The 17,162-nt window shown below is 32.8% G+C and overlaps 2 protein-coding genes across 2 annotated transcripts; both read right to left on the reverse strand.

Annotated features, from left to right (window-relative positions):
• Positions 1-784: 784 nt before the first annotated feature.
• Positions 785-4,013, reverse strand: EAE97_007941 (uncharacterized protein; the record flags this gene model as incomplete). The annotated part of the gene is made up of 5 exons (XM_038878455.1): positions 785-824; positions 881-1,085; positions 1,135-3,628; positions 3,684-3,870; positions 3,934-4,013. 5 exons carry the CDS (start codon positions 4,011-4,013, stop codon positions 785-787), a joined length of 3,006 nt encoding a protein of 1,001 aa, XP_038730705.1.
• Positions 4,014-5,243: 1,230 nt separating this feature from the next.
• EAE97_007942 (uncharacterized protein) lies at positions 5,244-7,277 on the reverse strand (the record flags this gene model as incomplete). The annotated part of the gene is made up of 1 exon (XM_038878456.1): positions 5,244-7,277. One exon carries the CDS (start codon positions 7,275-7,277, stop codon positions 5,244-5,246), a length of 2,034 nt encoding a protein of 677 aa, XP_038730706.1.
• Between the last annotated feature and the right edge of the window lie 9,885 nt (positions 7,278-17,162).

Below are 17,162 nucleotides of genomic sequence, written 5' to 3' on the forward strand. Positions count from 1 at the left end.
CACCATCATGTCGCATTTTCGTTGTATTGTTGTATCAATACCAAGGTTATGCCTTTTTTCATCCATCGAATGAACGATCCCAGAACCACAAAAATGATGAAGCAAAGCCTAAAAGATCAACCATTACTTCTACAGATTTTACAATAGACCAATCAAATCGACGCTTCAGAACCGGTAGGCTGATTATGCAGTCGAACACTTTGGGTGCTTGTAGGTGGTTTGATACGTCGGTGATTCGCGAATACATGTTCGAGACCTCCTAAACGTTGCATATACAAATATGCATGCGGAAAACTTTATCAAATGGACGAATCTCTGATCCTCTCTGAGCTTCGTCTCAGTAACCAGAATTTTTAATTCGAACAGTCTCTTATTATTGGTGCCGCAATAGGATAACAAGAGGAAAGAAGAGTTGATTAACGTTTCTCCCCATCTCAATCAACCAGGCAAAACAATGTATGTCCTTATGGCCTAGACTAATATTGCGAGTACAATGAATCCCCATTCGATATCATTGAACTGAAATTATCATTCCATTCAAACGATTGAATCAAATCACTTCTAATGCTAAAGATCAGATCATTTCTGCTCTCTCTTCCTCGTCTCGTCTCTGTTCAGCAAGATACTTTCGCTCCCCTTAAAATTCGCTTCCCGTAAATGCCACACATAAATCAATCAGCTCAATGATATTATCCAACGCCATGCCAGCAGTCACAATGCATTCAATTACAAACGCTACCAGTTTCCCCAAGAAACTGTCGAGCATGCATAACTACTCCACCTACTAATAAATACCCTGTGTACGATATTGGAAAGTATCGTATCTATCCATTTTCAATTAGCATTTATCCACGACCAAGAAAGGGACGGGAAATCATACAATCGGGTATAATAACTCCCCAAAGACTTTCCAATAAGGTCTGTCTCCACAAACGTCTCTGCCTCATCGGCACTCATTTGTAACTGAAACCTCTGCCTCAGACTATTCGTTGCTTGGGCAACTCCATACGAATAACAAGGCATCTTTGATTCTCGTCCCATCATACTGACAAGGTCAATAAGATGGTCCGCTGATCTACGTAATGCTACACTTTGTTAGACATGAATCGCTTCTGAATATATCGAAAAACATACCTTGGAAAGCTTGTTTGCATAACTTTTTGTAATCGTCAAATGCAGGTGATCCAACACCTCCTAGGACATCAACATAATCCTGTGTTAATTTGAAAGGGGCAGCTTCAAAACCAACCGACCCAGGAGAGTTGGAAAGCATGAAGCCGAAGTCGATGTGAATAATATGCCCTTCGTTATCAATGAGAACATTACCATTGTGTCGATCTTTCAATTGTAAAATGTAAGAGATAATGCTGTATGCCGCGAGTGATCTTTTAAATGCGTCTTCTGCAGCTTTGTACGCATCACTGTCGGGCGGTCCAAAGGTCTTCACGAAGTGATCTTTCAAGGTGGCAATTCTCCTCCGAGGATTTTGTCCTGATTCAATCGTGGCAAGTGTGAGACTACGCTTTAACGAATGTAAGGATACACCGTTCGTAATTGTCTCTATCAGACCAGATGACTCCCCAGTGACCAAAATTCTCATTCGTTTGACCCAAACTGGAGTTCCTGCTTCCTGCCAGATTTTATCACAGCATTGAATGAGCTGACATGCAAATGCTTCTTGTCGTAAATCAGCACCTGTCTTTACGATGACACTCAAAACATCCCAATTCTTCATCCACCCATATGGCGAGGATTTTCTGATACGTTCCTTCTTGACATTCCAAGCTTCTCCAAATGTTGCAGCGCTTGGATCGTCTCTATCCCCCTTTCTTTGAACACCACCAGTTTTTTGATCGTTCTCCATTCGAGCGGCTCCAGCTCCAACATTAATAACAGCATCTGGATCAGTTGGCGATTCTTCTTCGATATCTTCCGGTGCAACATTTGCTGCGGCCGCGTTCGCTTTCTCCATGATCATGTCAAAAGTCTGTGATTGCACATTGTCTTCTGAGTCGTAATTTTGCTCTTCAAGACTCTGTATACTGGCGATGATTTTATGACGAATTGCATCAACCTCGTGTTTGGGTCTTTTCCCACTCGTTGAATTGAGTTGGGTAAGCATTTGTGTAGCAGTCCTAATATGTGTTGTTAAGGTGGAAAAGTCTGGTTGATCTTTCTCTCCCGATCGACCTGCTCCAGGAATGGTCATCTTCCTTCTCGGCGTGGGACTGATGGATCTAGACGTTGATGTTCCGGATGTCCTAGGTGTTGCAACACCGGATAAGCTCGATAAAGTCGTTGTACCGCTTGATTTGCGCGTAGGCCGAGAGGTTGTGACATTTTCCTTGTAGGTTGGGGTGTGTACGTCCTCCTCGTCGTGATCTGTTTCTTTGATTAATGGTGAGCTGCCCAAATCGCCACTGATTGGCTCAAAAACACTATCGGGGGTATTATCCGTACTTTTGATGATGTGACTGCTGTACGATCGTCCAGATTCCGAGAGGTCAAATCTTCGTCTCTTATGGGTTCCTTCCTCTGACACTAATCGGCTCAACAAACGTTCATTGTCTAGGGTTTCCGGGTTGAAGGAGAAGTCATCCCGAAGTACTTCTACCATCAAAAGGTATGGTACTTTTTCGGCGCTATTCAGTACTGTCGCTTCCGCTGGGTTTAGACGAACAATACGGTGATGTTTACTCTTGCTAGGAATTCCATCCACGAGTGTGGCGGGACAAATAACTGGTATATCAACTTCAGCTGGTAAATCCTGAGCAATCAGTGCAAGTTCAGCACGCAATGCACTGAGACGCGCTGGCTTTGGAACGATGACTAGACGATTTGATATATCCTCCAGAGCCGTTAAAAATTGAGTCTCAGAACGAAAATAGTTTTGCCTTAGTAATTTGACTTTCTGCTTGTCAGTTAATGATGCTGGAGTCACGATTTTTCCCCCATGTGAATGCTGAGAGTATCTTTTGTTGATAGGTTCAGTCAGTCTCGTTGGAAGACCAGCTGTAACGGGTGTTGCTGGTCTACTAGGTAAATTTGGATTCCTTAGTTCTGGAAGAGATGCCGAGCTTGAATTTCGAGGGTCCAATGCTTTGAGGTCCAAGTGCGAAGGCCGTATTTGTTCGAGGGGTACCTTTCGGCTAGATTTTGATGAGGTGGGTCTTGTTAAGGAGTTCGATCGAGCGAGATCTGGTGGGGCTTCAGAGGGTCCAGCACTATTCAGACCACCACTGCCTGAAGCGCTGCCAATCCTTGCGGCTTCTCTTCTCTGCTTTGTTCGTGTAGATCCCGGTGTCGTTGTATGACTTCGAACAATCTTTTGTGACTGCATCTGACTGGTATCTGCAACTACATTTCCTGTACTTTGAGGTTTCCGTGCCTGTGAAATAGCCAATGGTCCAGCCCATTTTGGTAGAAAAGGAACTGCAATACTCGCTAGGACGAAACTCGCTAGAACGGTAACAGGTAAGACATTCTCACTGATCTTCTTCGTTGGAGTCTCCGATACCCCAAACACGATATGCTGGACCTTATTATATATTCGTCTGCATGTTTTGAAAGCTTCGGATTGAGGATTCGCAGAAAGATCGTGGAGATACGTTTGGAACAACCAGAATGTCTGCGATCCTAGTTAGTGATTTGTCCAATCTCGTATGTCCTGTCTCCAAACACACCAATAATGCAGCATTGACCGATTCCTCGCACAAATCCAGAATGAATTCCTCCAGAGCCACAGACTCATTATTGACACTAATAATTAGGTGGCATAGCTGCGGGAGGAAGAACTCAATCTCCTCATAACTAAATTGTCGCAACTTCGAGCAAAGAACATAGTGTATCCCGACATGGTCTGCATACCGTCTGCCAACTCAAGCAATCAGTAAAGGGAGTCTGCGATCGAAGGGAAAGGGGTAATTGGCATACGAAAGATAGGCTACAGAGAGGAATGGATTCTGATTGAAAACATCGGACTCGATAAATCGCTTTAACAAATCCCAAGACATTTGGTGACTGGGGATCAGCTCCTCGATTTGCCTAATTCTTGATTTATAGAAAAGGGTTTAAAGATCAAGGGGGATTTGAGGCGCAATGCCTCTAATAATCTCGGCATTAACAGATTATAAGTATTGTAGTTATCATGACTATATGAGCCAGAAAATGAGTGTGAGAAAGGTACAATTAATGAGGAAGTATGTATGTATATGTATGTGCAGGAATGAATCGTTTGTTGTCAAATCAATTTCGTCGTCTTGAGCTTGATTGACCGGTATCTAATGGTATCCTTTCGTATTAAGGTTTGAAAGTGGCAGAATTGGAGAAATGTAAAAGCGGCCAGAAAAGTGGAGTGAATAATTTCTAAGGACAGCAAGACGACAGCCTTGGAGAAAAGTCGAGAACAGCCTCACCGGGAGATTTCGAAGGGTTCTATCAGTCCCGCCCGTTTAAGATAACCGAGAGCCCTCTTATCCACTTGTCTCAGCCTTCTCTTGTGGTTTGACCAAGCATATATAACGGTTTTCATCTCGTCGTCGATCCTTTTAATATCATTGATTTCATGTAGAATGATTTCCTGTTTATGTCGGAATCAAGTGATTGCGAATTCGATTGTTCTTGGTTATCGTTTGATGAGATAGTATTTACAATCAATTTGACGCCGAATATCATTTACTTGTAGAGCCAAAGGAAAATATAGATCATCTCAAGTACACAATACCGTATTCAACCTGTATGATATCGATCTCTGAATTGATCAAGACAGTCTATTAATGATTCCTCCCTGGTAGATTTGGAAAACGTTTCTCTCGGATTTTGCCTCAAATTTACCTGCCCGATACCCCCCTCATATTGATCCTATGTGATTGTTTATATTCATTTTGTTCCATGACATCGGCCATGTGACTCCCATGCAGTTATTTGGAATATGCTTCAACTCAAAATTTAGCTGGAGTACTCTCTTCTGGAAGGTATTGACTATATTGATACTATGTCACCACTTATGTGGCGTCGTAAGTGTAAGCTTCACCCACCGGTCGCATTCATATCCATATCCCGTGAAAAGAATCGGGGAACTCTCCGAGTCTACTGGCTAGGAGTTGCGTACGTTTTCGAAATAGGATTGGAATGATAATCAAAATCAGATTACTCGATCTGTTAATACAATCTTAGATTCCTCCTTCATGACTTCTGCCCCTCATCATTCGTCCAACTCATTAAAATGTTCTAGCACATACCTACTACCACCAGATTCCATAGTCCCGCCATCTCCTTCCCCCCTTGCACTTTGGCACCGCTGCTCCCTCATCGATCCAGCATTCCCAAACCCCAATCTTCCCCATGAATTCAAAACCCGCCGATGTTCCCAGCATCTCCCACTCCACCCCCTCCATCACTCCACGCGCCTCCTCCCCCACCACAACCCTCAAGCTTCTAATCGCATCTTCCCCGATCCCTTCTCTTTCCCCATTCATCCACCCGAGCAATCTTCTCGTCCTCTCTCCCAACTCTTCTTCTTCCCTCTCACATCTTTCCACTTCCAACGCATCCGCTTTCCTCCCTGGGTTACTGTAATTTCTGTCCTGTATCCCTAATCCTGTAGCAAGTTTCATTTGATCCCTCCAGCATTCAGGTGCTGGAACATGGAATTCCACGCTCTTAAATCGAGGATGTTGAGCAAAAGGAGTGAAAGCTTTATACATCTCTTCATCTGAAATTTCCGGATCAATTTCATCGGTCGTCAAATTACCATTCTTGGAGCTTGAGAAATTAGAACCAGGGAGTGACTGTATGTCAATCGCGAGATTTTCAATCGACGGCAAATTAAGTGCAGAAACCAGGATGGGAATTTGCTTCGGCGATTGTGAAGACGACTCCGAAGAGGAAAATTGTATCCCATCGTACAAGTGAAGCTTTGTGAGATTCGTATGTCGTAATAAAGCACCCAGCAATTTCTCCGTAGCTTTATATTCAGTTGTTACATTCTTGCCGCTCATCATTTTCGGGAACGGAATATCACGGATCCACAGAGATGTAAGACTTGTCCCGTTACTCGCTATATTCTCCAGAAAATTCACTACTATTTCCCATTCTGATTCTCTGTCAGATCGCCGTAGACATCTCATTCCGTCGATTCTCAGCTCTTTCAATCCAGTTAATGCAACCAAAATCCCCAATTCCTGAATCGCGACCGAACTAGGCCTTTCCATATGCAAAGTCTTCAATTTAGACCAATCCATAACTTTTAACCACACAGCCAAGTTTGACACCCCATCAGGAGAAGGTAGTCGCTCTGGAGGTATATAACGAATAGCGTCCCATACAGATCTCAAATGAGACTCTCCCAACCAATTAATATACCATTTTGGGAGTATATTCCAAGGAAACTCGAGAAGTGTTCGCCAATCGATTTCGGGCCTTTCGATATCCAGATACCATCCAATTCCGCCATCAGGCGATTCTTCAAAATCATATCCTTCGACGACCAATTTTTCCAGCGGGGGAAATTGTGTCGATGTCATATTTTCCTGATCGGTATTGAATTCGCTCGAAAGGAAAGGAAATGCACTAACCACATTACCAACATCGCATCCATGTTGCGAGAATCCCAACTGCAATTCCCGCATATTCGGCGGATTGGAGCGCAGAATTTCGAAAAGAATTCGCATCGAAGCTGGATCTGACATGTAGGACATTTCAATATCGGCATTGATGGAATATAATAATGGAGACCCAAGGATCGAACCGGTATCTTCGTTTAGACGATTTACAATGACGATGGGATCCTCTGAGTCTTCGTAACGATGATTGTTGGGATCTCTCGTGGGGGGAAGGTCATGTAAATAGATGCGGGCATCTGGATTCGTTATGCTGAGATTGGAGAGTATCTCGGGGGGAATAGCTATAGGAATTTTCCAGTGCAATATTGAGAGATTGGGAAGATTGGTAAGGAAATGTGTAATATCGGTCCAGTTTGCGCCTTGGGTGTCTCTTTCATAGTTACCTGTAATTTCGAATGTTTGGACTGCTTGTCTACATTCAATGGATGTGGGTTTATTGAAAAATTGAAGCATTTCGTTGGAATATAGTGCATCATCTGGGCCCATGTAATCGACGTGAAGATTCTGGTAGGCCTCTGGCGATTTTGGTTTGAATGTTCTTGGTGAAGAAATATAAATTTCGTCTGACAGACCCATATCCGATTCTTCAAAATATGTCAATTCTTCTTCAAGTGCCGCCAGCTCGTCTTGTTCGTCAAAAGCCTCTTGAGCCATTGTCTGTATCATCAAAAAGAACAAAACCACAAGAAGTAGCATAATCGAGCGAGAAAAGTATGACCACACGAAGACGCCATGATGAACATCAATGATGCTGAGCAATCTGATCATCATCGCGCTGATACTTTCAGTATTTATAGACGTATCTTTCATCATGTCATCCTTTTAGGCAACTATGCTCATGATTTGGATATTATGTGTCCTCAACCCGACATCAGTATATGTGTTCTCGCAACCCGCATTGCAATCCTTTCATTCCATTTCTGCCTTGAGAAATCTATGAAGGAGTAGGAACAATAATCTTCATCAATCAATTATCGTAACCTTCCAATTATCCTACTCTGCGTGAAAACAAGTCTATCATAATTCAGAATGATAACAAAACTCACGAAATGGGGTGCTGACCAATCTCACGCTATCGCAAATTCGAAGCACATTCATCAGAACCACTCCACAACTTCCACAACTGGCAAGAAGTCATACAGAGGACATCACGTGATTGATCTCAAAATGTCTTTTCTCATTGTTTAATTCTGCTGAGTGAATGAATGATATCATAAACATACAGAAAACGCTAATGATAACTGAAGAGCCATTGCTTGATACCATTTCAGGCAAATGTATCAATTACCCACAACTTCATATTACAAACCCAGTACTCCCAACACACAGATAGATTCATTTACAACGTTCTCCAAACGCCAACACCGAGGGTATCAAGACACTCATGTGAATTATTGTGTGAACACAGGTTCAAATTCAAAGCCATTGTGACCATATTTAAGCACAAGCGAAGGCTAGCCCTCAATGGCCTTTGTATAAGGGCTATTCCATTCGTAGTTAACTAGCTCATTAGACAGAATACATATTAACAACTAGAGCCTACATGCTGGGTTCTACGTCATTCGTATCCTTCTCAAACCAACAATTACCACTCAGAAGGCATTCTACCATCACATTCATCGAACTCGAATCTCCATTTCGCGTAACGTGGCGAGATCCTCATGAAGAACTAGCGATCACATTCACCCCTCACTTCCACCTGAAGGGAATAATAACCATATAATGAACTATACTCTACCCCCAGCACCCCGGCTTGCCTTGAATCATACCAATTTCAACCTCTTTGATTCCATCCATCTTCGATGTTCTACTTATCCACCCTGTGAGACACATAATTCATTCCAAAAAGAAAAGAAAAACATTTCCGATCTCCATATTCCGAATAGTATCAACTTCCCCTCTCAAATCCAATATCCACATGCATAACAGAAACAGAAATATCAGAAAACAAGTCAAAGTAATCTTCTTCCCTCTATCCACAGCCATCCGCAATCGATGCAGGCCTACCCATACAAAAAAATCCACAAAATCACACACCTCGCTGTCCGCTCAACCCAATCCAAATCAAATCAAGCAAAATCAAGGTCGTAACTCCGTCCCCATTACCACAAAACAATCAGACTTCTCTTTCCTCTCTCCTTTTCCCCCACTAAATATTTATCCCACTTGTCCAACGTTCTCTTTTCTCTTTTCTATATGGCATTCCCCCTCGACATTCCAGTTCTTTTCTTAGATGAGATGAGTGCTCGATTATAAATCTACATTTCAACCATCAAATATCCAGCATTTATCAAACACACCCTATTTCATAGGTTTCCCCGCTACGGATTACGAGATGATACCGAGCTCACTGAGAACTTGAATAGCTACTCGTCACTAGTGACATACATAGCTACAGCTATCCTCTAACCCAATATAAATGCGCTTGCAATTTATCAATTCCATTGATTGGATAATAAAATAGGAAGAGATGGTGCATATAAGAGAAGAGAAGAGAAGAGAGATTATTTGAGCATTCACACAAAAAGCAATAAAGACGAAGAAGAGTGAGGAAACGATTTGGAGATCGTAATGAAATGAATAGTACATACAGACATAGCAGTACGACCCAAATCTCAATCCTGCATCTACCATCCCCGAAATCTCGAAAATGCTCAATGAAGACGCGTTACTGAACGGTGGGTAGGTATGAAATGCGTCCGAAATGCAAATTGAGAACATCTTCATCACCTTCACCATTGTCAAGAAACTCAACACCCCATCCATCCATTCCATCCATTCACCTATATACATACATACATACACATACACCACAACCAAAATCTCACACCCATCCACCCACCCACTCACTCCCCAAGAAACCATCACCAACTCTCCAATTCTCCAACCATCCAACCATCCAGCCTCAAACCCCAAAACCCAAACCCCAACTCCAACCACCAAGACAAGGCCCCTCATCCACCCACCCATATCACGCATAGCAACCTCCCTCAATGCACAAACCTTAAGCAATACAGTACTCGTAAGGTTACAATACACTACGATACGCTACGATATGATACGATATGATACGATACGATATGGAAGTCCGATGTAACTATACAAGGTGTAACTGTACAAGAATATATGCTGTAAGATAATATAAACAAATATAATGCGAATCATAGATCATAAATCATACCTCATCATACGTCAAAGATGGATGAGGGCTGAAAATTAGGGTTAAGAGAGAGAGAGAGAGAGAGAGCAAGGGTGCGTAAAAATATCTGTAGTTCGTGCGTACGTACGTTGCATATATTTATTTATTTATTTATTAGGTAAGGTAAGGTAAGGTAAGGTAAGGTAGGGTAGGGTAGTACGATATCATACCAAATCGTAGAAATCATAGAAATCATAGATCTGATTATATCTGGATACCTACTGAGGCTCTAAGAAGTTTGTGACTGTAGTCTGTAGTCTGTAGTAAGGATACCTACCTAGTGGATACCCATCTATCTATCTATTGTATATATAACGTTATAAGGATGATGGGGATTGTAGGGATTGTAGGGTTGGAATTCTACTGTATCCTACTGTACTGTACTGTACTATATTTGTACATATTTGTGCTGGAGAGATGAGGTGGTTTGTATTATATTATATCATAATGTATTATTCTGTGTATATTATAACAAAACGAAATTCGCAATGTGAGATGATATGAGATGGCTTAAAAGGAAATCCCATAAACCGAGTAATCTCATGATGTGGAGTGGAGATATACTATCTAGTAGATATACTAGATATACTAAATATGGAGGTATTGAGATATTGAGATATTGAGATATTGAGAAATCGAGAAATCGAGGAAATACAGTTAGTGCCAACTGCTATCAGCCAAAGCGCTTTTTACACCAAAACTCATCATTTATAATTACAACTTTCTTTATAATTTATAATATAATATAAAAATTTCTTTATATTAATTTTTTTATTTTTTTATAAAGATATAATAAAAATAAAACAAATTATTTTTAGGATTTTTATTAATAAAGTTATATAAATAGAAAATTAAAGTATTTTTGAAATAATTAAATTTACTATTACAGGCATCGATGTGGAACCGGCATCAGACCGATATTATTCCGATACTAAAGAATTTCTATATAACGTAATTTATCACCGAGTGAATCATTTTCATTCTAATTTACACTCTTTATATTCAATACGCGTTTTATCAATCATTTATTATGTAATCTATAAACAAAGAAGCATAACGTGGTTTATTATCGGGTCGCCAATATCACCGGGTCGCCACTTTTTTCACCATTCAATCACTTCAATTTCGTATTATTCAACAACTACTTAATCAATTGATTGAAACTTTTAAGGATCTAATAATCTAGGGTTTATTATACTATTTTGACAAGTTCTTGAATTATGATCAGTTTTTCTATATATACTACAGCATTAATTAGAAGATACTTCCCTATTAGAATTCCTTCTTTTTTGATATTTATTATATTAAATCTAAATATCAATTTTTTATTAAGATAATATATTAAGAGTTTTTTATTCAATAAATATTTCTTTTTGATATAATTGAATTTTTTTTATATATCGATATTTACTTAATGTTTTATTTGTTTTTCGAAATATACAATTTTTTGTATTTAGAAATGTATTTTTATAAACTAATCTCTTTATATCTTTAATTAGAATTAATATAGTTTCAAATATAAATATAAAAAAGTGTAATTGATACTAATTTATTCAAGATTTTATTAAAATTAATTGAGAAAAAGCTTTAATTGAATTATAAGGAGTTTGAGAGATTCAAGGATCTGGATTGAAAAGGGAGGGAATAGATATATAAATTCGAATATCTAATTTAGAAAATATAGCTTTAGAATTAAATAATATTAATCCAATTCCTTGAAATCTAGCTTTTATATTCTAAAATATAATTGATTATTGATATATAGTTTTGAAAACTATAAAGAATTCAATTTTAGAGATATAATTAATATATATCTTAATAAATTCATCAATTTAATTATTATACAAGTGTTTCAGGATACTAAAATATCCAACATCAAATAATTGAATTAAATAATTAGAATATACTAATAGTTTTATATATACTATATTATTTGCTTTATAATATAATTAAAAAGATATTGATTTATAACTTTTGTATTTATTTAGTATTAATATTTAATATTTGCTCTTTTTTTAATAAATAATATATTTATCGAAATACTTTAATTATTCTAATTTTATTTTATTATTCATTTATTCATTGGAAGTAGGTTTGATAGCCTAATCTATAGGAAGATTAATTTCGGTGTACCAATTCGAAAGATAAACTTATCCTTAAATTATCAGAAATAAAGATATAGTTTTATTCTCTTTATTGTTATATATAATTGCTGTAGTCTATTCTCAATTGCCTGGCTGTATTGCTTTACTTCTGTTATTTCGTTTAATATTAGTTATAATTATATAAGTAACTATAATTCCCATTATAAAGCTTATTTTATTGAAATTATAGAAATTATAGTCTTGAATATCATATTTTATTCATATATTCAATATCATTTAAAACCATCTTTTAATAAGTTTAGGATTTTTACAAAAAGCTTTTTGAAAGTTATAAATGTAATTAAAATATATCTTTAATTTCATATAATACTTTACAAATCAATAAGCCCAAAGCTTTTCAATCTTTTTTATTTCTTGTAACTCAAGAATATGATTTGCTATATTTTCTATATTATTCAATTTAGATATAAATCCTTTATTATCTATATCAATTATATACTAAAAAAACATTTTCTTTTTTAATTTAATTATTTTATACTTATTTACTTAAGTTTCCATTTGATTATTTTAATTATTGATTCTATTGTGTAATATAAATTGAAATATTAAATAGATTTTCGCAGCTTTTATAATTATCAAATTTTTAAACTTTCAAATAGCTTCAATAGCTAAAATGATTTAGGTTTCTTTTGATTGTATTTCTATAATTATTTATTGAGATATTGCAAATTGAAATTGAAGTAATTGAATGATGAAAAAAGTGGTGATCCAGTGATATTAGCGACCCGATGATAAACCACGTTATTTATTTTTAGTTATTAAAGCTTTTCAAAAAGATAAAAAACTAAGTATTTGAAAGGCTATTTAGTTATATAATATATTTTGTATAATGATTAGCTATAAAATGGATAATTTAATTTTATATCTAGAAATATAAGCAAATTGCTATAAAATTATAGAATTGGAAAAAAAAGTAATTATTGAATATATAACTAATATAAATTGAAAAGGTTTTTTATCTAAAATCAAGAATATAGAAAATATAACAAATCATATTCTTAAATCACAAAAAGCAAAAAAGATTAGAAAGCTTTAAGTTTTTCAATTTATAAAATATTATATAAAATTAAAGATATTGTCGGGACAGGGATCATGTGACCGCACTAGCGCTTGCGCTAGTGCCTCGGCACTATAGTATAAACGTATTGTAGCCCTAGCTTTTAAAACCTTAAGCAATATTATAACAATGTAAACCATAGTACTATATTATCTTTACTATTCTTATGGTGATATTAATATTGATTAATGATATTATAGATTAGGAGCCTGGTATTTTAATTTTAAATGTAATGTGGGTTTATGATTAAAATTGATATTTCTCTAAAGAAATATAAGTTTTTATATTAATTTAATATGGTTTGATATTTGTTTTTATGTGAATAAGAATTATTGGTAATATAGTGGTAATTCTTATGTTAAGTATTAATTTAATATAATTTGATATTAATAAAACCTAAAATTAGTTGGTAATGTAATAATAATTTTTATATTTAATTTTAGTTTATATTTTATTCTTCAAAATAATATATATTGAAGAGTACAAACTAGTAATTATTAGTTTGAGTTAAGTATTATCTTTTTCGAATAAATACAATTTTGTTAGATTTTGGTAAAGTTATATTTAAACTATTCTACCCTATTATTTATTTATTATTTATCAATATAACAGGATCATATAAAAACGACTTTACAGAATACAAGCCTAAGTATGGTAATATTGCTAGAAGTGTGGTCAAATCGGCTATATCATTAGTTATTCTATCTAATGATTTTAATATATTAGCTATAAGATAACAGAAATATCTTATTGATTTTATAAAAAGAATAAATATAAAAAAGATTAGGGATTTTTATAAATATAAATTATATGAATATTAATAATCGATTTATTATAACAATAAGCTTTAATTGAATTACTTTAATATATTCGAATACTTTATTTTAGAATATTTTCAGACAATCGATATACATCTTTTATATAAGCTCAAATACGAGCTATGCTTATACAACTTATTTGTTATAAAATATAAGATTTGTACAATATAAGTTATTTATAATACTTTGATTGATATAATTCGATTATTATATAAAGAATAATTTGATAAAGAGATTATAAATACATTTATAGATAAGGAATTTTACATTTCAATTAAAAAATATATAGTATAAAATAATTATAAAAGATATTTGAGTATTTATATATATATTATTAAAAAAACCCAAGGTATTTTAAATAAGTGGTTAGCCCAAATTATTAGATTTTAATTAATATAAGTTACTACAAATATTAAATATTTTACTTCAAATTATAATTATTTCCGGATTTTAATCTTTGAATAATAAAGGAAAGAATATTAAGATTGAATAAAAAGTATTATTATAAGCATTTTATACTTTGAATTCATTTATTAAACTAATATTAATCTTCTGCAAGAATATAACAAATCTAACGAATATGTTATATACTGGTTTTTATTAATAAAATAATCTATTATTTTCAAAAATTATTTAATATCATTTAGAACAATTTTAATTAGGATTATACTTTTAATAAATCAACCCTCTACTATTATAGTTATTATTATTATTAAAGGAAAAAGGTAATCAATTATATAGTATTCTATATAAAAATAATGATAATTTAGATAAGAGTGAAGGAGATAAAGAAAATGGTATTCTATAAGAAGGCAAAGGAAATAATATTCTATAAGAATATAGTGGAAATGGTAATAATAAAAAAAGAGGCAATATAGGAGGAGGCGGTGGAGGTAATTTAGGGTATGATTAAGGTACTTCAGAAATCTTTTCAAATCTATTATCAAGAGTTATAAATATTAATTAATTTCTTGAAAATCTTACAAAATTTTATAATAAAGATGATAAGTATAGTGGGCAAGATAATAATTTCGTTTATAAATATAATATATTTCTTAATAATTATTAATATATTGATATATTTGAAAATCTATTTTTAAGAGTATTTCCAATTATATTTATTAATATAGTATTTGACTTTTATTATATGAATTTAGGGTTTATATTAAATATAATATAGAATATTTATAATTTATTTGAAATTATATTTAAAGGCTTTGAGTATAAAAAGAATATTATATAGTAATGGGAGATTATTATATTAAAAAGTATTATAGCAGAATTAGAGAATAATAAGAAATCAATCACCTACTATTTACAATAGATGGTAATAAGATTATATTATTTATATAAAGAATTCAATACTATTATTTGAATAAATAAATTATTTTATTAAAAGATTATTAATATATATATATTAATTCAAATATACTTTTTAGCTTATTTTCATTTAACTAATAATATATTAAACCTTTTTGAAGAATTTAAATCAATTATTATAATATAAAAGTTAATTTATTCAAATAAAAATATAATATTCTATATTAACCAGAAATATTAATACAAAAAAGAATATAATCAAAACAAAGGTTTTGGATAAAGTAATCAATATTCATTTAAATTATAAAATAAAAAGAAATATTTTATTTATAAGAAGAATAATTATTGATTAATTCGATATAATAAGGAAAAGTGTAATAAATTACAATATAAATATAAAAAGCAATTTAAGAATATTAATAATAGTTTTAATAAAGATTTTGAGTAGTTTCTTATTAAATATAAAGAATCTACCAAAAACTCTAATTTTGATATAAATAGCAAAATTATAATTTATTTTGTATAATTCGAATTTTAGGATTTATTTGTATAAGAACTATATTCGAATTTCTTTATTCAAAATGAATCTATTAATGGCAAAAAGATTGTATTCTATTTAATTAATAAATTCTTTATATATATTTTAATATATTAAGTTTATAATATAATATATATTAACAAATATAATACAAAAGAATTTCAAAAAATTATTATTAATATAATTATAATACAATAATTGATAGTAGGTTATAAGTAATATATAATATATAAAATAATTATCGAAAATATATTACTAAATAAAAGCTGAGTAGAAATTACAAATATAATATTCGAAATCGAAAAAGCTGAGTCAATTAAATTAATCAAATTTAAATTATTATTAGAAACTATTGAATTTTATATTATAAATGTAGAAATATTATTTCTATTATTATTAAATAATATAAACAAATTCGGTATGTATTATAATAATATTATTAATTCGGTTATTGAATAATATACAAGAATAAATTACCCATATATTTGTTGTAATAAGTATATAATACTTTTTTGATATATAAATATATAATAATTTATATAGTAGATTATTAATAATAACAAATACTATCTTATTGCTACAAAACTATGCTACCTATATTATTATTTTGATTATCCCTCAGCCCACAAATTCCTATAAGTACTACAATAAACTGGTCATAATAATATTTTACAAATTGAGATTAATAAACTTATCAAGTTTTATTAGTATTATCAAAAGTATGGTAAATCATTAAATCGATTTAAATTCAATCTATGAGATAATATTGATTTCAATTATTTAATTATAATTGATATAATATATATCAATATTAACCCTATTTTATATGTTATTAATAAAGATATACAATTTTAAGTTGTATAGTAACTGAACAACATTATTATAAAATATATCTTTAATATTTTTCGAAAATGCTAAATAGATATCTATATTAGCCCCCCAGATTATATTATACATAATATCAAAAAGAACTTTATTAATAAGGAATTTATGTAATATATAGTAACTATATTAATAAAAACAAAAAGCATATTAATTAAAGCTTATTAATTAATTAGCATGGTTGAATAATATTATATAATTATCAAAAAAGTATATATTATTATTACAAATAAATTAGATAATTCTATTTTAAAGAAAATAATATTATAAATAACTATAAAAATAATAAATGATATTGCAGAATTAAATAAACTAGTTCTAATATTTTTAATCTTTGAAGTATATCTATATATATCTGAATTCAATCTACCTATATTTATAGTCCTATAATATTAAATAGTAATTAAGAAAACAATATCCGAAATCTATAAACTATAAGTTATAAGACAAGTATCTAATACTTTGAATTAATATAATAAACTATTCATAATAACTTTATATAACTTATCTATCAATTTGAAAATTTGGGTATAAAGAGAATATAAAGAATAAATAGATCT

This window comes from Botrytis byssoidea, assembly GCF_014898295.1.
Source record: "Botrytis byssoidea strain MUCL 94 chromosome Unknown BBYS_016, whole genome shotgun sequence".
NCBI lineage: Eukaryota > Fungi > Ascomycota > Leotiomycetes > Helotiales > Sclerotiniaceae > Botrytis > Botrytis byssoidea.